The 22686-nt window shown below is 43.7% G+C and overlaps 1 protein-coding gene across 6 annotated transcripts in view; it reads right to left on the bottom strand.

The window, feature by feature from the left end:
* c6h11orf65 (chromosome 6 C11orf65 homolog) overlaps window positions 1-22686 on the bottom strand; it is a 125476-nt gene that overhangs the window by 94370 nt on the left and 8420 nt on the right. For 4 of the 6 annotated variants that reach the window (XM_068032852.1, XM_068032857.1, XM_068032856.1 and 1 more), the window contains exon 2: window positions 18485-18589. In XM_068032852.1, coding sequence (XP_067888953.1) covers window positions 18485-18519 — 35 coding nt within the window. In that variant the 5' untranslated portion in view covers window positions 18520-18589. Of the gene's footprint in view, window positions 1-6749; window positions 6962-18484; window positions 18590-22686 lie in introns of those variants that run through there. The other 2 variants (XM_068032854.1, XM_068032855.1) reach the window with 2 other exon arrangements.

Here is a 22686-nt window from a genome sequence, read left to right as displayed (position 1 = left end):
GGTGAGACCGCAACTAGAGTACTGTGTATGGTTTTGGTCTCCTTATTTTAGGAGGGTATACTTGCATTGGAAGCAGTTCAGAGAAGGTTCACTAGGCTGATTCCCGAAATAAAAGAGTTGTCTTATGTGGCAAGGTTGAGCAGGTTGGGTCTATACTCATTGAAATTTAGAAGAATGAAAAATATTCATGAGAAATATTGAAAAATATAGGTTTCTGAGGGGACTTGACAGGGTAGATGCTGAGAGGATCTTTCCCCTCGTTGGAGAATCTAGAACTAGTTGGCTAGTTTCAAAATAAGTGGTCTCTCATTTAAGACGGAGATGAGGAGGAATTTCTTCTCTTTGAGGGTCGTTAATCTTTGGAATTCTCTTCCCCAGAAAGCAGTGGAGGCTGGGTCATTGAATATATTGAGGCAGTGTTAGACAGATTTTTGATCTACAAGGGAGTAAGGGGTTACAGGGAGCCAGAAAGAAAATGGAGTTAAGAGCACAGTCAGATCAGCCATGCTCTTATTGAATGGTGCAGGAGGCTCGAGGGGCTGAATGGCCTGCTCCTGCTGTTATTTCTTATGATCTTATGATATCTTAAAGGGGAGCTGGGAAGCTATATTGAATAATAGTGCTGCAATTTAAAATATGGAAATTAGAACGCCAAGGCAGAACAGGGGTTTCCAGGGTGATGGATGGAGCGCTGGAGGCACTAGTGGTAGAGATGGGAAGTAGGAAAGATGCCTTATTTCCGTGGGAGGGCCAGGACACCCTCAAGGACCACCCTCAGAATTGATTGGGAGCTGGTACCCAAGGAGGTCAACTCCCGGCATCGAGGACCAGGCAGCAGTGCTACAAGAAGTCTAATGACCTCACTTAGATGGTCAAAGTCAGTGAATGCAATTTCAGGCCTAGCATCCAGAAACTCTATTTCCCCCCTCACACATCTACCATTGCTGCCTCATAATCACCACTCGTTGGGCTGGATTTTATGGGCCCTCCCTGAGGCGGGGTCGGAGGTGGGGACGTCCATAGAATCGTGATGGGTGGCAGGGGTTGGAGGGCCTGTCACCACCCCAACATCAAGCGATTTTCCCAGGGGCGGGATAGGCTGATGACAGCTTCCTGCCCAGAGGCCAACTGAGGCTCTTAAGGCCTATTAGCGGCCACTTAAGGGCCTCTGACCCGCCCCCCCCCCCCCCACCGCTGCTGGGATGTAACCAGCAGCAGGGGGGAGGAATGTTGCTGGTGGTGGGCCTCTGCCGCAGAGGGCCCAGGCCAGAAAAAAATACACCTCCCAGGAACCCCCTCCCCCTGAACTTTATGACCACGCCCCTCCCCCTGCCCCACTAGCTGAGGCCTTCTGAGCTGGCCCTGCGACCCCGCCTCCCCTGCTTGGGTTCCAGTCCTGGTCATGGGTCCAAGGCCTCTGCTTAACTGGCAATGGCCACTGCTCCCAGTGGCCCTGCCGATACTGCTGAGCTGACGGCCCTGTGATTGGCTGGTAGCTATTGGAGACGGGATCCCTGTCTTTAAAGGGACGGTGATCCCGGCAACGGAAACTTCACCTCCAGAACAACGGCAGATCGTGCTGGGGGACACACGAAAAGTCCAGGGCTGAATTCACCTCATCGTTTCAGCCAGGAGCAAGAAGCCCCACCTCCTCCACAAAATCTAACTCATTGCTTCTACATACCTCCAGCTATTCAGCTATGGAAGGCACATTACCCAAACGCAGTGCTACACAATCACTGACTTTCAGCCTTCTCTCCTGCAGGACAAGGTGGCACACAACAGAAGGGAGCAGAGTAAAACTGTTGGATGACAAGGACGCTTACATGGAAATGGTTCCCCACATCATGAGGCAAGCTGCGACAGAGCCTGTGTCATCTGGCGTCATTGAGAACATGGAGGATGTCTGTATGTTCCTGCCTTATGCCCCTTCTCAACTCTCAGCTCACCCTCATCTGCTATCTGGCATGATGAAAAGCTGCTGATTGTGTGACCATGGACCTCTTGCTTCCCACCCCAACCTCCCTTCCCTCACATCAGCCTTTCCTTTCCAATTTTCTACTTTCAGACACCCAAGAACTGGCCCCTGCCGAGCTTCAGAAGCCCAAAGAGGAAGAGAAAGAAAGGGCAACAGCACAACTGTGAGGATGAGGCCCCATTACTTGATCTAAGACTTGCAGTCACCAGCTCAGATACAGGCACTGCATGCATCTTGGAGGCCACTATACAGTAGGGATCAATACACAGTGAACCACTGAGCCCGAGTGGGCTACAGCCACAATAGAAGTAAAAGATGATTCATTTGCCAGTTCACTGAAGGGTGAGGTCACAGATGAATTCTGCTGCAGAGGTTGCAGGTGAGGAATGTGATGGGGTGGCATACAGGAGAGCGCTGATGAGCATGGCACACCAAGATGCTGGGTGCATTAGCTGACCTGCCAGACAGCCTTCTGTCACTGTCAAGGAGCATGGAGGAGTCCAGCTCCAACTTGGAAGAGGGCATCACGCAGAGCTTGCCCTCTCCACAGCCTCTGCTCCATCTCCCTAATGTGCTGCACACCCAGAGGCACTGCAATTGCGGCCCCCTATACTACTTGCTGCAGTCTTTTTATGGACAGGTCACCTACTCCTCTGCCATCCCTGTGAAGATGCAGCAACACTCCCTGCCAAGTTCAGGAACTCACCACCAAAGTACCTTTTAATTTTTTTTTGGAGTGCACAACTGGTTCGTTTATGTGCATGGGGCCTTAAATTTTTTTGCATGGCCACATGCGTGCAGTAACTTAGAGAGGACTAGTGTGTGGCCTGTACTGGAGCTTTCAGGTTGTGGTGAAGCAGCTTAGAGGAAGTATTGCTCACCACAACACCTCCAGAAACACTCCACAGTACTTCCAGACACTTCACAATAGCAGAATTTCTTCAAAACTACCTTACCCACAAGTTGGATGCTTGCTCCTTTAAATAGCACTGGTGTAGGGCCCATCTTGCAGCTCAACGCTTGTTCTTGGCAGACTGATGCGTGAATATGTTCAAAGGACCTGCATGATCCAAAATAGGAGGTCTGGCGTCAAAGCAGCTGGTCAGGCTTTGTGTGACATTAGGATAGCACTACTTTACATGCTTCCAGTGCATGCAGGGGGTGCCCAAGTAGCCATCCTTTTCAAGAGAGCACATCATGTGGGCCAGACCAGAAACAAGTGGTGGTGTAGCATGTACCTCCAGGAGGGTGAAAGTTTAACTTGATGCTATGGAAACCAAACTCAAGCCCCTGATATCTGATGTACACTCAGTGAGAGCTATCATTTTTGGGAAAGAGGGGTACATGATATCTCTGTGACATCAAGGTGGCTTCAAGATAATACAACAGGAAATGGAAATTTGGAACCAAGTCTGCAATCAAAGGGACTGTTGATCAGCCAGCCTGTCTCAATAAAGCAACCTGGAGGAGTAAGGTTATCACTGGGGGTTTGGATTTTTTCACTAAGTTTCAGAGAATCCTGAAAATCTAATGGATAGGTTGGACATAGTTGTATATGCAAGAGAAGATTCATGTGTTATGTATTGGTAAATTACATGGGTTTAGTTGGTTACTTGGGGATTCCTGAACCTTGCTTTGTAAACTTGTGCATAAGTTCTCTCAATTTAAGTAAGTGAGTGAGTGCATCATGGAAGTGTCTTTTTATTCTGTGTTTAAAAACTAAGGGGGGGTCTGTGTACCTATAAGACTGAAAGATGTTTTAATATTCTCTGGGAACAGTGTGCGAGCTACAAGTCTGTTCCTAAGCAACAGCAAGAGAGATATGGTCACATGCTGTATTGTATCAGTTTGACCATGTGTAAAGATTGGTTAGAATCAGTTTGATCTGGCAGACCAGCAAAGCATGCTCTCCTTGAAGGAAGGATTTGTCTCTCTCAGCAGAAAATCTACATTGGCAGACAGGCTGTGTTTCGCCTAAAGAGAAAAAGACCCCTGAAAAGGAATCTTTGCATTGTTGGAGGTAGCAAATTCCTTTTTACTTCCATCTCTGAGAAGTCTCTGCCTCAGAAGTGGCTTTCTGTTGTCTTTTGTGTTTCTGGGAGTTCTGGAATTCTCAGTAAAGTTTCTACTGATAGACTGCTAATTCAAAATCTATATAGATCTGTTGTTATACTCCTTGTTGAAAGATCTGTTTGACACCCACTGCAGCCGAAGTGCCTTGAACTATCCATTACAGACTGTTCATCAAATTCACCTGGAGACTTCGAGTGGCATCTGAATATTTGACTCTGGGACACCTCACTGATCCAGGAAAGTAACCAACCAGGACTTACAACCCAGTTCCGAAGAAGGGTCACTGACCCGAAACGTTAACTCTGCTTCTCTTTCCACAGATGCTGCCAGACCTGCTGAGTGAATCCAGCATTTCTTGTTTTTGTTTCAGATTTCCAGCATCCGCAGTATTTTGCTTTTATCTTACAACCCAGTTGTTCCTTTATTCCTAAGAAACAGCTCTAATTTAAAACATTATTTTTTAAAACGGTTAACCATTGGTTTTTGAATGTATGTGTATGTTCATGAGGGTTAGGAGGAATAAGAAGTTATAAAGTCTTTTTAGACATAGATTTATCTCAATATTGTTTAAGATTTAGTTTATTAATAAATAGTTAACTTGTTGTTTAAAGATACCTGGTTTGGTGTGTTTTATTCTGGGGGTTAATAAAGTGTTTAATTTGGCTAATTTCTGGTAGGTGTGAAACTTTAATAAAATGCTGTGACCTGTGGAGTAATGGGACTGAATTGACAGTGCATTGCTCCCGCCTTGGTCGTAACATATTAATCGGGGGCTTGATTGTCCAGGATCCAAATCCAACGCTGATTACGTTAATTGTAAGGGAAGTAATAATTTGAAAGAGAAAAAAATAAAAGGAACCAGGTTTCTTGTATAATAGGGTAAAGGCTATACCATTAAAATGGCATTAACAGTTGCTGTAGAATATCTGGGAAAGGAGAATGTGTCCTCAGTGACTTGACAATTTTAACTGAGAATAAATGAAGAGATTCAGCAAAATTGGGGTTAGAGTTGAAATCAGGTGATAAAAAAGCAGAGATATTTGAAGCAATAGTCCAACATTTAAAATTGGAAGAAGATGATAGTAAGTCAGAGAGTGATGCAGTGGAATTGGCTAGAATTCAGTTAGAAATGAAAAAAAACTTAAGCAGGAACAACAAATAAAAAAACTTGAGGCTGATAAAGAATTAAGAAAACTTGAACAAGAAAAAGAAACAGCAATAGCATGGGAAAGACTTAAGCTGGAATTTCAGAGAGAAAGTGAAAGAGAAGAGAGGGAATTTAGGTTTAAAGAGATGGAACTAAGACAAAGGGATAGTCCTGAATCTAGGGAAAGTTCTGGTCAGGACGAATCTGAATTCAGCCCAGGACCCAGCGAAAAACTGTTTAAATTCTTACCAGCTCGCCCCAAGTTTGAGGAAAGGGATGTAGAGGCATTTTTCACATCTTTTGAAAAAATAGCCAAACAAATGAAATGGCTGAAGGAAAGCTGGTCACTGCATATGCAAAGCAAGTTGATGGGCAGAACTCATGAAGTTTATGCCATGCTTTCTGAAGAGGCTTCTGCAGATTATGTGAAGGCAAAAAAGGCTATTCTCGCTGCGTATGAGTTAGTCCCTGAAGTTTACTGTCAGAAGTTTTGGAACTTAGGGAGATTGGCTGGGCAGACGTAGGTAGAATTTGAGAGGGTGAAGCAAGTTAACTTTGACCGTTGGATACGGGCATTAAAGATGGAAACCACATATGAGAACCTTAGAGAATTGATTCTCTTGGAAGAGTTTAAAAATTCAATCCCTTTAGTAGTGAGAACTCATGTAGATAACCTGAAAGTTTTAAAAACTAGGTAAGCAGTGGAAATTGCTGATGATTTTGAGCTTGTGAATAAGGCAGAACCTTTTATCCGTCACCCCCATAAACCAGAGAAGGCTAGAAAGTGGGTGAGAGAAAGGAAAGCAAGTAGCTGGGGACAAGAAGGAACAGCTGGGAATGCCCCAGGATTACCTCCTCAGGCCAGAAAGGAAGGTGCTGAGGGTATAGGTGAGGTCTGCAAGCCAAAGTGTTATCATTGCCACAAAATGGATCATCTTCGTTCAGGATGCTGGAAGTTGCGAGGTAAGCCCATAGGACATGTTGGGGTATGCAAAGTGAATGCAGAGAAAGGAGCTCTGACTGTGAGTATAGAAGACCAGGCTGTAGCTTTAATGGCAGCTGTAAAACCAGAAACAAAAACTAAAGTGAGTGTAGAGGTTAAGAATAAGATACCTGAAAGTTATAATGAATTCTTTTCAAAGGGAAAAGTAACTCCATATCCTTTAAGTGAGGCAGGAAAACCTATTATACTCCGGGATAACTTTTGCTGGGGAAGGGTATAAGGTTTCCACCAGAGAGCGCCCTGAATGCTAAAGTTCTAGTTAACGGAATTGGTGGGGAGTATATACCCATACCTTCATATAAAGTGTGACTAGAGAATGACCTAATATCTGGGATTGTAACTGAAGGAGTTGTCCAAAGTTTGTCAGTAGAGGGAATTGATCTACTCCTAGGAAATGATTTGGCCAGATCAAAAGTATCAGTTTCTCCTATAATTACAGAGAAACGGAACAATTACAGGAACAAGTTCCAGGAATATTTCCTGTATGTAGTAACCAGAGCAATGGCTAAACAGGATCCACTGTCGGAGATAAAATTGACATCACAAACCGATAGCCGAGTATCTGAAACCTTATTTGGGGATTTAGATAATCCAAATGAGATGTTTAACAGATCTTCTATAATTGCAGCACAGCAAGTTGATCCAGAATTACACAGAATAGTACAGTCAGCTCTGACAGAAGCTGAGGCGAAAGGAGTTCCAGAAGGCCAATATATTGAAGACGGGGTTTTGAGGAGGAAATGGAGACCGCCTCATAGACCTGTGGATGAAGATTGGACAGTTATTAAACAGATAGTGGTACCACCTAAATATCACCAAGAATTATTAAGGTTAGCACATGACATTCATTTTGCAAAACGTAGGGGGATGCGGAAGACTAAATCACATACAAGTCAACATTATTACTGGCCAGGCCTTACAATGGACATGAGGCAATTTTGTAGAACATGCCATACATGCCAAATGGTGGGAAAACCGCAACCTACCATAAAACCAGCATCACTAATTACCATACCAGTGATTGAGGAACCATTTAGCAGGGTATTGGTAGACTGTGGAAGACCCTTGCCAAAAACAAAAGCGGGACATCAATACATACTTACTATCATGGATATGGCTACTCGATTTCCAGAGGCCATTCCTTTGACGACAATTACTGCCAAAACAGTAGAAAAGTTAACCCAATTCTTTGAGATATGGATTACCACTTGAAGTTCAATCGGATCAAGGTTCTAATTTCATGTCTAAGGTATTTCAAGAAGTCATGGGCAATTTGGGTATCAGACCGTTGAAATCTTCAGCATATCACCCACAGACACAGGGAGCTTTAGAGAGGTACCATCAAACTCTCAAAACAATGTCATGAATATCCACATGACTAGGATAAAGGGCTGGACTTTCTTTTATTTGCCACCAGAGATTCACCGAATGACTCCAGGTTTCAGTCCTTTCGAACTGGTTTACGGGCATTAAGTAAGAAGTCCTCTAAAACTCAAAGACAGACTCTTAGAACAAAGGAATGAACCTTCGATACTAGATTATGTATCTGTGCTCCGGGAAAGGCTCAAAAAAGCTTGCGGTGTGGCTCAGGAACACCTTAAAGCATCCCAAGCCAATATGATCAAATGGGCAGATAAGAATGCAAAGACCCGCAATTTTCAACCATTGGATGAAGTATTGGTATTGTTACCGTTACAGGATGAACCATTAAAAGTACGGTTCAGTGGCCCATATAAAGTGATCAAAAAAGAGCAGGTAAGGTGGATTACTTGATTAACACCCCAGAATTGGTGTGTCCTATCAATACGTTAAAGCAATATTATCGCAGGGAGGGGGATAAGCTTGTACAGGTATGTCAGGTAATGGGTACTGTTGAGAAGGAAAAGGATAGTGAGGATGAGGCAGAAGGAGGCCTTGACGATTCTCCAATTGAACCTCCAACTATCCGGTTAGTGACTACAGAATGGCGAGGAAAATTGGACAACATGCTTTTGTATTTAGATGCAAAACAACATGAAGACCTAACCAGGCTTTTCACAACATTTAAAAGAGTCTGTAGGGATAAGCCAGGATGTACACATGATGTGGATATAAGGGAATCCGTTCCTTTAAAACAACATCCTTATCGCTTAAGTCCAGACAAAAGGCTCAAGTAAAAGCAGAAATCCAACACATGCTGGAAAACAACTTAATTGAAACTAGTCAAAGCAGCTGGAGTTCACCAATAGTCTTAGTGCCTAAACCTGGTGGGTCAACCCGATTTTGCATAGACTACAGAAAAGTCAATGCAGTAACGGAGGCAGACTCCTACCCAATTCCTCACCTAGAAGACTGTATTGACAGGGTGGCAGTGCTAGGTTTCTCACAAAGATCGACTTGCTAAAGGGATACTAGCAAGTTCCTTTGATTCCTCGAGCTAAAGAAATATCAGCTTTTGTCACACCAGACGGTCTTTATCAGTGCCGGGTGATGCCATTCAGGCTAAAAAATGCCCCAGCTGCTTTTCAGAGATTAATGAACCAGGTGGTAGCCAGTGTTCCCAACTATGTAGTGTATCTCAATGATGTACTAACGTACAGCAACACCTGGAAAGAACACTTAAACCACCTAAAAACTCTGTTTAAAAAACTGCAAGCAGTGGACTTAGTGGTAAATCTGGCAAAAAGCGAATTTGGAAAAGCAAGCGTAACTTACCTCAGACACATAGTAGGGCAAGGACAAGTATTGCCAAGAACGGCAAAAGTACAAGCTTTAGTGGAGTTCTCTATTCCGAAAACTAAACAGGAAATCATAAGGTTTTTAGGAATGTGCAGTTTCTACAGGAAGTTTGTATGGAATTTTAGTGCTGTAGCTGCTCCATTAACCAATTTGATACAAAAAAGAAAATCAAAGTAGTATGGTCAGATAAGTGCCAGGCAGTTTTTGAAAACTAATGAACCAGTGTTAGCTGCTCCAAGTTTTGCTAAACCCTTCAAGATAGGGATCGACGCTAGTGACCTGAGGGTTGGTGCAGTCCTATTGCAGGATGACGAATTGGGCATAGAAAAACCAGTAGGATACTTTTCAAGAAAACTGAATTGCCACCAAAAAAAGTATTCCACTGTGGAAAAAGAAACATTAGGACTAATGCTGGCCCTTGTGGGAAAATGGTGCAATGACACGGAACACAAAAGTCTGAGTGTATCAGGCCTGTGTCCTCAGTACCTTGCTCTATGGCAGCGAGGCCTGGACAACATATGTCAGCCAAGAGCGACGTCTCAATTCATTCCATCTTCGCTGCCTCCGGCATCAGGTGGCAGGACTGTATCTCCAACACAGAAGTCCTGGAGGCGGCCAACATCCCCAGCTTATACACACTACTGAGTCAGCAGCGCTTGAGATGGCTTGGCCATGTGAGCCGCATGGAAGATGGCAGGATCCCCAAAGACACATTGTACAGCAAGCTCGCCACTGGTATCAGACCCACCGGCCATCCATATCTCCGCTTTAAAGACGTCTGCAAACGCGACATGAAATCCTGTGACATTGATCACAAGTCGTGGGAGTCAGTTGCCAGCGTTCGCCAGAGCTGGCGGGCAGCCATAAAGACGGGGCTAAAGTGTGGCGAGTCGAAGAGACTTAGTGGTTGGCAGGAAAAAAGACAGAGGCGCAAGGGAAGAGCCAACTACGTAACAGCCCCGACAAACAAATTTCTCTGCAGCACCTGTGGAAGAGCCTGTCACTCTAGAATTGGCCTTTATAGCCACTCCAGACGCTGCTTCACAAACCACTGACCACCTCCAGGCGCTTATCCATTGTCTCTCGAGATAAGGAGGCCAAAGATAAATATATTGAAGTATATGTCTGCCAAGACTACAAAGAAACATTAGTATACACTGACCATAACCCATTAACGTTTGTGGAAAAATTTAAAAGCCAAAATGCTAGAATAGTCAGATGGAGTTTGTTGTTGCAGCCTTATCATTTGAAGATTGTACATATTTCGGGGAAGAACAATGTTATCGTCAACACTTTGTCACGAATTTAACCTTGTGAAGTTACATGAATAATGATGGTACAAAGAACATTTCTATTTATTACCAGTGGAGTGAATGGGGGCATGAATATGAAAATATGTTTAGAGTGTTTTTTTTTCAGTTTCTGTTTTGCATTGTAATGAAATGCATTTTAAGAATGGCGTTTCATTTTGCCAAGGGCGAAGGTGTCATGGAAGTGTCTTTTTGTTTCTCTGTTTAAAAACTAAGGGAGGTCTATGTGTCTTTAAGACTGAAAGAAGTTTTAATATGCTCTGGGAACAGTGTGTGCAAGCTACAAGCCTGTTCCTAAGCAACAGCAAGAGATACGGTCACATGCTGTATTGTATCAGTCTGACCATGTGCAAAGACTATCTAGAACCGGTTTGATTTGGCAGACCAGCAAAGCGTGCTCTCCTTGAAGGATGGATTTGTCTCTGTCAACAGAAAATTTACATTAGGCGAAACACAGCCTGTATGCCAAAGAGGAAAAGACCCCTGGAAAGGAATCTTTGCATTCTTGGAGGTAGAAAATTCCTTTTTACTCCCATCTCGGAGAAGTCTCTGCCTCAGGGGCGACTTTGTTGCCTTTTGTGGTTCTGGGAGTTCTGGAATTCTCAGTAAAGTTTCTACTGATAAACTGCTAATTCAAAATCTAAATAGCTCTGCTCTTATACTCCTTGTAGAAATATCTGTGTGACGCTTACTGCAGCCAAAGTGCCTTGAACACCTATCCATTACAGACTGTTCATCAAATTCGCCTGGAGACTTCAAGTGGCATCTGACTATTTGACTCTGGGACACCTCACTGATCCGGGAAAGTAACCAACCAGGACTAACAACCCAGTTGTTTTATTATTCCTATGAAACAACTCTAATTTAAAACCGGTTAACCGTTGGTTTTTGAATGTATGTGTGTGTGCATGAGCGTTAGGAGGAATAAGAAGTTACAAAGTCATTTTAGACAGATTTATCTCAATATTGTTCAAGATTTAGCTTATTAATAAAATAGTTAATTTGTTGTTGTTTAAAGATACTTGGTTTGGTATGTTTTATTCTGGGGATTAATAAAGTGTTTAATTTGGCTAATTTCTGGTAGGTGGGAAACTTTAATAATATGCTGTGACCTGTGCAGTAATGGGAGCGGATTGAAAATACATTGCTCCCGCCTCAGTTGTAACAATATGCAGAGTATAAACAATAAGCAATTTTTTAGCCTGACTCAGCAGTCAATAAACACCTTTCATTGATTGTGTTGGGAAGTCTCTGATCCGTTCTGTGAATACATGACAATAAAAAAAAATGATAGAGACAGAGGCAGCGAGTCAGGTTTTAAACACCTAAAAGGTCAAGCTTCTAACAGATTCAGGAAGAGAATGCAGGAAAATAGTTACATGTAAGGTTGTTTAATTCAAGCGTGCTGCATAATTCTGCCTTACAAATAGACTGCACCATGAGGGCTTTTGAGGAATCAAACCCCTGAAGCTGCAAGGGGAATCAGCAAAAGCAGCAGCACCAAAGACAATCCATTGTCATTTGCAAGAAATTAGTGGCAATCTTGGACAGGTCACTTTCTCTTGACTGCAATATCCGGCCTCTGCAGCCTCCATAAATATACCATCATCGTCAGATCTTTCTCCATATGCAACAACTTACAAAGTTCCCATTCAAGCCATCACAGGAAAGAAAGCAACTTTCAAGTCATTCTAAGATTTTCAAGACAGAAATCAATAGTTATCTAGATACTAATGACATCAAGGGATACGGGGATAACGTGGGAATGTGGTGTTGGGTCAGATGATCAGCTGTGGTCTGGTTGAGTGGCGGAGCTGGCTCAGTGGGCTGAATGGCCTGCTCCTATGTTCACTAGTTCAACAACTTAAGTGCAATCATAATTTTAATATGAACTCATATGTTTAGTACCATGTTGCTTCCTCAATTTTTGTGAATCTCTTAGGTCTATCGCAACAGCACATGTGCATGAGCTGGCTGGCAGATGCATTGCAATATAAGTCTCCTGGTAATTAGATAACCTTCATCTCACAGCAATCAAATCCTGAGATGGTCCTGAGCAGGCTGCACTTGTGTTGCTGCTGCATCAGCAGCCAGGTCCTGCCAGACATCGGAGGTGGTTGGGGTGGGGGAGGTGCGGGGAAGGTGGGGAAGGGGAAGGCGGGGAACATGCATTTGTTGTTATCCTGAGAAATGGCCATTAGAACATGTTTCATTTTCTAACTCTACTTACACTTGGCCTTCACTGACCACAATAGCTTGATTGAGATCAGGAGGTTTGTGTGTGGGGGTAATTTTGTAGATAAACTGCATCCTACCACTCTATGGTACAGTCAATGACCAGTATGTGGCACTAGGCATCTAAAGGAGTTATGAAACAGACATTTTCTTTTAGATGCCAATATTGATGAATAAGAAAATACATAATTTGCCTGGATCAGGTTAAGTGCCAAAAAGCCTGCTGAAACAAGAAAAACTAGACTCGACAGCTAGAATTAAAGCCTTGCTAATGGCCCCTGAGCAAAGTAATTATCTACTGTAACTGGGTGTGTACCAAATAGGAAATGTTTTATTTTTTTATTTGTTTTGGATCATTCTGATCTCCACCTTTATTCACAAGCAACTCAAAAAATAGCCACCTGGGTTGTGCAGGGGATGATTGCAGCATGGGCAAAGAGAAAATTACTGAGAAAATGTTTGCCCTTATTGTAATTTATAGAACAGTGACTCCTAACAATGCAGCCCGGTGCTGACGCCATCAGAGTGCTCCCAGCTTCGCACATGCACAGAACGGACCCTTGCTGTCAGTATGGTGCTGCGCATGCGCAGCCTATGTCAGCACCTGGCTTGTCAGGATTAATTCGTGCATGCTCACGAAAATGTCATCGCGTACTGCAACGTCTGCTCACTGCTTGCTCCCCACTTCACCCCACCTACCTGTGGGCCACTCACTCCCCACTTCTCCTCCCTTGGCCACTTGCGCCCCGCTTCACTCCCCCACCAACCTGTGGGCCACTTGCTCCCCACCTCGCCGCTTCCTCCCCTCTACTCTGCCTCTGCTTCCCTGCTCCCTCCCACTTCTGGTCACTGCTCCCTCCCGCGATCGCCTCCTTTCTTCCCCGCACAGGGGAAGCCAGGGAGAGAGAGTGACAAGATAGGCAGGGGAGGGGAGGGAGACTGGGAGCAGGGAGCAGAGCGGGAGGGAGCAAGGAGCCAAGGCAGAGAAGAGGGGATGAAATGGCGAGGCTGGGAATGAGTGGCCCACAGGTTGGGGGGGGGGGGGGGGGGGGGGGGAGTGTGCAGAAGCAGGGTGCAATTGGCAGAGGGGGGAGAAGTGGCGAGGTGTGGAGAAAGTGGCAAACAGACGGACCCAGGAGGCAGCGGCAAAGCGAAGCACAAAGGCAGGACGGAGCTGGGTACTATTGGCGGCGGGTTGGAGGCGGCCACTGCAGCCACTGTGGGCATTTGGGTTTCATTTGTTTTTGTGATAAATTGAGCAGTGCCATCTTTACTACTGGCAACTGCCAAAAACATTGCAGAGAGTGATGTTTCGGTGCAGGAGGCTGCATCTGTACAGGTGCAAGTACTGCACCACCTAGTTGTTGCGTTGTCAGCAAACGCAGCCTTTATGGAATAATAGCATCTATATAGTGGAATTAGAAATATAATTTATTACAGGATTGATGCATTTCAGGTCTCGTTATAACAACTTTCTCAACATTTTTCACACAATTGCCAAAAAGAGGGGGGAAAACTGAATTGGGGCTCAATTACCTTCATAAAGGTGCTAGCTAGCTGTGGAAATCATTCCTGACATATTCAGCATGCACACTTTCAAAAGGACCCAATAGTGTCAGATGATAAAGAATTTCTACTGAAGTCTGGTTTAAAAGGTCATCGTTTTCCAAAAGTCACTGCACGCACAACCATGGCTGGTAGCATTGGTTGAAATGTAATGATGTCATAAGATATTGGGGGCTAGATTTGACAGTCCCCAAAAGCATTGTGGGGAACTCAACGCATGAATTGTTCACGCCAGTTTATGGCATGCAGACAGCATGCCAAGTCCATGCGGTCGGCTCATTTCAATGATTTCAGCATCCAGGTAACACTAATCATGCTGTTGATTGATTGGAGGCATCAGTAGGGGGCCAATAGCATGAATGGTTAGCACCACTTAAAACTATCTGCACCATTTAAAGGGGAGATGCAATGTGGCTGAAGCAGATGCTGGTATTCGTGCAGGAAGTTAATCTGACTTAGGAAACACTGAAGAATGGCTCAACATGGAACAGAGTGGGCTCCAAAGTTTTTGGGCGCTGAACTGGAGTACTTAGGTGGAGGAGGTGGAAAGGAAATGTCCTGTATCTGCAGGGGGCCAGGAGGCCCTCTGAACACACAAGCAGGAGACAGTGGGAGTGTGGAGATCAATGCCAGGAGTCAAGCCCGAGGACCTGGATGCAATGCCACAAGATGTTCAATGACCTTGCGAGTGGCTCAAGGTCAATCAACACATCTTCAAATGTCATATCCTATCAACTACACTACTAGCCTCAAACACTGCTCAATTCACCATACCCATCAGTCACCTACCAACCATCTCTGTTAATCAGGACTTATACCTTACATTCATACACTCCACTGCACCTTCACACATTTAGCACTGCTCTAAGCCTCACCTCACAGCCTGCACACACTGCCAGCTACTGAACCATGACAGCCACCTCATCCAAACAGATTGCATGACACTAACTGACATTTTCCTCTCTCATGCAGGACAAGATGGCGCACAACCAGAGGCAGTGGAAACTAACTGTAGGTGGACTGGCATGCCTGCATGCCCTTACCCCTATGGAGGATATTGTGCTGGCTATTATTGGGACAACCATTGCTGAGGCCACAGTAAGCAGCAGGGCTGAAACCGGTGATGATGACTATATTCTTATACCTAAACTTCCTTCTCACATCCCACCTCCTCTCATCCCACATTATCTTTTGATTTACAAGATTGGGTAGCACAGTGGGGCAGTGGTTAGCACCACAGCCTCACAGCTCCAGCGACCCGGGTTCGGTTCTGGGTACTGCCTGTGCGGAGTTTGCAAGTTCTCCCTGTGACCGCGTGGGTTTCTGCCGGGTGCTCTGGTTTCCTCCCACAGCCAAAGACTTGCAGGTTGATAGGTAAATTAGGCATTGTAAATTGCCCCTAGTGTAGGTAGGTGGTAGGAGAATGGTGGGGATATGATAGGGAATATGGGATTAGTATAAATGGGTGGTTGTTGGTCGGCACAAACTCAGTGGGCCGAAGGGACAGTTTCAGTGCTGTATCTCTATGACTATGACTATGGCTAAGATGCAGATGGTATAAGCATGCAGCTCTTATTTCCCCACCTCACAGTACCATACACTTAGGCTTGAGCATTTCTCCTGCCAGATACCAAGGAGTGCAAGGCCAGGCAGTGGAATAACAGCAAGAACACAGAAATGATGATGGCGCACAGTCACACGCTTTCACACTTGCAGCCACCAGCTCAGAATCTGACACTGTGTAATTTAGAGGATAGATTATCAGCAGGACCTATTGGTGGTGACACTGTACAGTCAGGACACAGGGTAAGGATAGCACATATCTCAGCTCCCTGGAGAGCAAGATCGCCCATGAGTTCTGCTACAGAGGACTCAGATGAGCACTTCAGATGAGCCAACAGAAGAATGCTAATGGGTATGCACAATAAAGTGTTTGGTGCATTGGGAAACCTGTCAGAACGCCTGCAGTCAATCTCAAGGAGGAATCCAGCACCAACTTGACACAGAGCTATGTGCAGAGCCTGGAGCTCTTCCTTACCAGCATAGAAATGGTGGCCAACTCCATTTGCAAACTTGCGAACCCAACCATTAAAGAAAAAAACTTGTATTTATATAGCATCTTTCACAACCATAGGACCTCCCAAAGCACTTTACAACCAATGAAGTACTTTTTGAAGTGTAGTCACTGTTGTAATGGAGGTAACATGGCAGCCAATTTGTGCACAGCAAGCTCCCACAAATAGCAATGCTATAATAGCAGGATAATCTGTTTTTGTGATGTTGATTGAGGGATAAATATTGGCCAGGACACCGGGGATAACTGAAATAAAAACTGAAAATGCTGGAAATACTCAGCAGGTATGGCAGCACCTGTGGAAAGAGAAACAGAGTTAACATTTCAGGTCGATGGCCAGTTCTGATGAAAGGCATCAACTTGCAAATATCTCCAGCTCCAGTCTTGAAGGAGTCTGACGCATAAAAGTTCATCACCAAGTCATCTTCACAGCCACTGGCAATGCAGTCCTTGCCCTGCTATGAGGTTACAGTTGTGGTGCAGCAGGTGGCAGATTTCAGTGAGGACATCCTTACAGAAGCACTGACATCTCACACATTGTTCCCCTCTCAGGTTAGGATAGGAGAATTGCTCCCTGAAAACCCTGGGAAGATATGGCCTCATATTGAGAGCCCTTCTCCTCCTCCCTCTTCCAAAAGTCTGCTCTGCATGGCCTCTGTTCAGTCTCAAAGTAATGCTGTATTCCAAGGGAAATGCCTACTAGTGCACCCATATCTGGGAGCAACAGGTTTGAGCAGAAACCTTGAAGTCAGCAAAATCTCCTTTAGCATCTGTCCCACCACTTCTTGTAGACTCTTGCAATTTGAAACAACTACAGAAAGCTATAAACACTTGTAGAATCAAAATATTAGCCAGAAGAAATCAACCAACAACTAACTTGTAAGTAGTTGATGATCCCTTTAAATAGAACAAGTGGGGGTCCTTCCTGCTGCTGAATGCTGTTCAAACGGTAGCGTGAACTCCACAATGGGAGCGCTGGGGTGAAATCAGCATTGCATGTTGAATGGCGTCGTGATCTGCCAGCTCTGCATACTTCCGGTGGACGTTCAATACGTGCCACTAAAGCTCTCACCAGTATGGCATTGTGTGATTTTCCCCACAAAGTGCTTGCATACCATGAACATCATTTTGGAGCTCTAAGAGCACTCGTAGTGCCCAAATAAATGTGCAAACTATCCCAATTTCTCACTCATCATGTTTCCCTCCTCATCTGAAGGTAGTAGCTTGTACTGAGGTACAATTCCATCCTTAAATATACATGAAACATATGAGTAAGGACAGGTTAAGACTAGCAGATTTATTGGGTCGGTCCCATCCTGGGATGGTGTAACCTTTGCACACCATCACCCAGATTCCACCCCTCCCCTTGCACACAGCCACGTAACTTCCTAGAAGGGACAAACAACCAAAGGAAAAAACATTAAAAAGGTGATCAAGCAAGCTCCAGGACACCACGGTGACTGAATGGCACAGTCACCAATGACTCTCACCTACCTACCTTCTATATACAGACAAGTTTGTCATTTTCAGGAACTTGTCATGTTCCATGTTCCTTTTGAGATGTATACAGTGAATTGCACTCACTGCATGTGCTGGCAACTTAAGTCCAGAAGTCAACAGCTCTTTGGAAAAAGAAATACCTCCAAGTGTGAAAAATAGTTTAATGTCTTTATGATTTAGCCCTCTCTAACCTATCTAGCTTAAATAGCCCATCCTTGGACTAAATCTAATGATTTCATTATATTAAAGACCTAATCATATCTCCCCAAAGTCTAAGCTTTTCCAAAGTGAAAAAATATAGGACTCTGAGTCTGTCATGGTAACTGATGGTCCTTAAACTAGGCATCAATCTGTTTGTCCTCCTCTGAACATATTCCAGGGCCTCTACACGCACCACCATATGCTGGGACCAAAGCTAGACACAGTATTCTAGATGTTGCCTGACCTTCTACAAAGAAAGGATGGTATTTTTCTTTTTATATTTAATTATCCTGGCAATGCATCTTTATGCCCTATTTGTTTATACAATAGCTTCACTTGAACTGAACCTCTAACGACTCATTCATTATAACCCCTACATTCTTCTCTCATTCAGCAGCCTTGAGCATTCATTTCTGCAATGATGAATATACAAGCTTGAAGTTGCCCCTACACAAGTCCATGACAAAAGATATCTGCCAGACACGGGCCCACTCGTCAAATTTGTGTGATTGGTCTGCTTATATTCACATACATTTTTTTTTTATCTGAGAGGTCAGTTATTCAAAATCCAGGAGGTGCCAACAGCATTTTCTTGGTTATAAAAGATCCATAAATGTAACGGAGCCATTATAGCATTAAATTCTAATAAGATGTCTAAAATTCCAAATCTGTCTCTTACCAGCCATTGCTTGTTGGTGCTATTTCTTCAGTCATTTCTTGTTCACCGTCAAGGATGGTGTCATTACATCATTTAATTTGGCAAAGCTGCCACCACATTGGATGTCTGTTGAATACACTATATAGTTAAAGAACTGAAGTTTCTTACACCTACAATTATTATTCGGAACTAAAAAAGAGCTCTTAATTCTATTTGTTTGTCCTAGATGACAATTATCACTACATTTTATACAATCCTAATCAATCCTTGTTGCTTTTTCCACATTTTCAAAGGATCTTTTAACCAAATATAACTGCTGCTGATGTTTTGGTAAGCTTCGGATAATGTACGTTATATATGGAAAATATCTTACTTAAATGAATGTGGATTTTAGTTTGAGACAAAACACACTCTTGCTAACTCTCTGAGACAGTGCACCCTAAGATGTGATAGAGAAATGGAAATATGTTAATGATTGTATCCAAATGTACTTTAGTATTATCATAAATACACATTAAACATATCTATAATATGACATTACTCAGTGGCTTATTACTTGTAAAACATATCTGGGTCACAGCGAACACAGATTGGAAAACAGTTACACTGCTTACAATTTTCTAATCCATGTTCACCACAAGCCAGCTATCTCTACCTAGTAGATTTAGAGTTAACCATTTATAATGGGACTGGGTGTGAATTTGTTTGATATTATTATGTATGTAACAATAATAAGGGTGTAATTGATGCTAAAGTATGTAGATGTTTGCCTTAGAACCATAGAAAAGTTACGGCACAGAAGGAGGCCATTCAGCCCATCATATTGCATTGCCTTGCCCTGATAGATCATATTGTTAAGTTTTGATAAGGGTTGCGGAAATATTTCTTTCACAAAATAAATTATGTTTGATAAATTAACATTGCAAGGTATATTTAATAAAGCTCCCTCCCTGACACGGAGGGCTGAATTACCAGCCCCTCAATGGCATGGGCTGTGGCGGGACCAATAAAAGTTCTGCGGGGAAAGGCCCCCCGACATCAAGAAGGGCCCGCCGCATATTACAGGCAGTGGGGGGACCTCGGTGCGTCACCTCCCCACCACCACCCCCCCACCCAAGTGGTGGGGCCTTCATTTACTTATTCAAATCAACCTAAATTATATGTAAATGCACTTAACTGCTGGCGGCGGCCGTCCCATACAGATTTTACCGCCGCCATTCGTACCTTGCGTGCCTTTGGAACTCCATATGGCGTTCCGAGGCGAGAACCTGGTGGGGAGGGGGAGGAATAACTTTCAGGGCGGGAGGGGTGGGGAGCGAGGAAAACTATTTTGATTGGCTGTGGGGATGGTGGGAGGGGGTTGAGGGTCAAAGGGAACAGATTTCGGGGGAGAAAGTTCGGGATACTAAAAGTTTATTATGGGGGTAGAGGGCAATTAATGTATAAATTACCCATGGGGGGGGGGGGGTGGGGGACATGATGTACAGCTGAAATAACATTTTATTTTTATTTCCCAGAGACCTTTAAATTTTAAAATGTAACTGAAGGGCTTGAAGCTCTTTCAAAATGGCACTGGCACCTGCACGGTGGCGCCAGACACTGTTGACGGGGATGCAGCGGCTGCCCCCTCTTTTTAAAATCAGCCCCCGCACATAATATCGCGGGGGCTGTGCGGCTGCACGTCCATGTCGGAAGGCTGCCGAGTTCAAAGTGAATAAAATCCAGCCCGGAGGCTCAGTGGGACCAGAATGCATCATAAAATCTGGCCTGAAGGCCTGCGTGCTGTGGTGAAGCCACGTCACATTTTGCAGCAAAGAACTTTCAGGCCTATGGGCCCTCTTTTTCAATGCAATAGATTTCTTTTTTTTTTAATTTATCCACGCTGTCCTAAAACTAGAGTAGTTTTCTTTTTTAAGAAAATATGCTTATTCTGCATTTTTGCTATTTAAAATAAATCTCATTGTTGCTTTACACTTCCGTGTACCAATTTCTCCTTCCACCTCACCTCAGCTCGCTCACTCTTCATCTTTCTAAAATCTTCCCTAATCCAATCAGGTGTATTAGTTTACTGACTATTTTCCTTTCTATTTGGACCTTAAACATGAATCTGTTGTCACTACTCTTAAGGTGCTCACCTACATTCAGCTGAACTACTTTATCACTCATAACCAGATCTAGCAATGCTCTTGTAGGCCTACCAACCTACTGCTTGAGGAAGGAGTTCTGTGCACATTTTAGGAATTCCATTTCATTTCCTCCTTTTACTCCCTCTCAGTCCCAACCAACGTGAATAATGAAAATTTCCAGAAAAATACTTTTCTTATTCCTGCTCATGACTCTAACCTAACTGCAGATGTCTTCTTCCAGATTCTTCCCAAAATATGGAGCTCTGTAACACACACACCTACAGATATAACAAGCCCTTTTTAAAAAAAAAGTTTTTGAACTCTAACATAATGACACTTTAAACACCCATTTTGTCTTGTCTTTATCAACCATCTCTATAGCATGTATTCCCACGTTTACCAATATCGCCACTCTGCCTTGTTTTTTTAAATCTTTTCTATCCTTCTTAGATAATTCTATCCCAGTATGTTTATTTTCCATTCTTGTCCAATTTGCAGCTAGGCTTCTGTGAATGGCTATGTTTAGATCTTCCTGTAAACTAACTGCTTCCAGTCATCTCATCCTCCCCCCAGTTCGCAACCTTTACTTCAGTCTTTTCCCCATTTATGACTAGTAATTTTTTTTATTCCTCTGCTCTATTTTCCTCTTGTTAAACTGTTCTATGCAGGAATAGGATCTATTTCTCCCTTGACTACTTAGTTGATCCTGGTTGATTTTATTTTCCGGCCACCCTCCTTTTGTAGTTTACTTAACTCCTGAATTCTCTATTAAGCCTGTTTCAGTGCTGTATCTCTAAACTAAACCATTTTAACAAAAGATTAACACTACATCTGTTTTGATGTAGCATATCCTTGCAGAACAGCCCTCATATGTCCTGGAACTGTTGTCAATGCACAACAAAGGGAAATCCATCTCCCTTTTAGCAACTTTTAGCCATGCATTAAATCTTAGAATAGTTACAGCACAGAAGGAGACCATTCAGCCTGTCGTGTCCATGCCAGGTCTCGGCAAGAGCAACTCACCTAGTCCCACTCCCCACCTTTTCCCTGTAGCCCTGCAAATTTTTTCTCTTAATTTTTCATCCAATTCCCTTTTGAAGGGAATCTGCCTCCACCACTCTCTCAGGCAGTGCATTCCAGATTCTAACCACTCACCACGTAAAAACTTTTTTCCTCATGTCACCATTTCTTCTTTTGCCAATCACCTTAAAATCAGTGTCTTCTGGTTCGCGATCCTACCACCAGTAAGAACAGTTTCCCCTTATCTACTCATGATTTTGAACACCTCTATCAAATCTCCTCTTAATCTTCTCTTTTCCAAGGAAAACATTCTCCAATCTATCCACGTAACTGAAGTCCCTCATCCCTGGAACCAGGACAGTCACTCTCACCTCACATCTGGAATTCAGCTTTTTTTTTCATGTAATGAGGTCAGGAGGTGAGTGATCCTGACAGAACCCAAACTAGGCATAATTGAGGAGGTTATTGGTAAGTAAGTACTGTCGACAACACCTTCCCACCTTCCATCAGTTTGCTGATGATTGAGAGTAGATTGATGGGATGGTAATTAGCCAGATTGGATTTTTCCTGCGTTTTGTGGGCAGGATATATTTGGATAATTTTTCACTTTATCAGGTAGATGTCACTGTTCTAGCTGTTATGGAACAGCTTGGCTAGAAATGCAGTTAGTTCTGGAGCAAAAGTCTTCAATAATACAGCCGGGATATTGTTGGGACCCATTGCCTTTGCTGTATCCAGTGTGCTTAACCGGTCCTTGATACAACATTAAGGGAATCAAATTGGCTGAAAACTGGCATCTATGATGGTGGGAATCTCAGGAGAAGGCAGAGATGGATCATCCACTCAGCACCTCTGGCTGAATGTGGTTGCAAACACTTCAGCCTTGTCTTTTGTACTCATGTGCTGGTTCCACCATCATTAAGGATGTGGATATTCATGGAAACGTCTAATGGTTGGATGCGGCAGGACTGCAGAGCTTTGATCTGATCTGATCTGTTGGTTGTGGGATTGCTTTGCTCTGTCACATGCTGCTTCCGCTGTTTAGCATGCATGTAGTCCTGTGTTGTAGCTTCACCA

This window comes from Heterodontus francisci, chromosome 6 (genome assembly GCF_036365525.1).
Source record: "Heterodontus francisci isolate sHetFra1 chromosome 6, sHetFra1.hap1, whole genome shotgun sequence".
Classification (NCBI taxonomy): domain Eukaryota; kingdom Metazoa; phylum Chordata; class Chondrichthyes; order Heterodontiformes; family Heterodontidae; genus Heterodontus; species Heterodontus francisci.
Note: the sequence above shows the minus strand (reverse complement) of the source record. Positions and strands in the feature narration are given on the sequence as shown.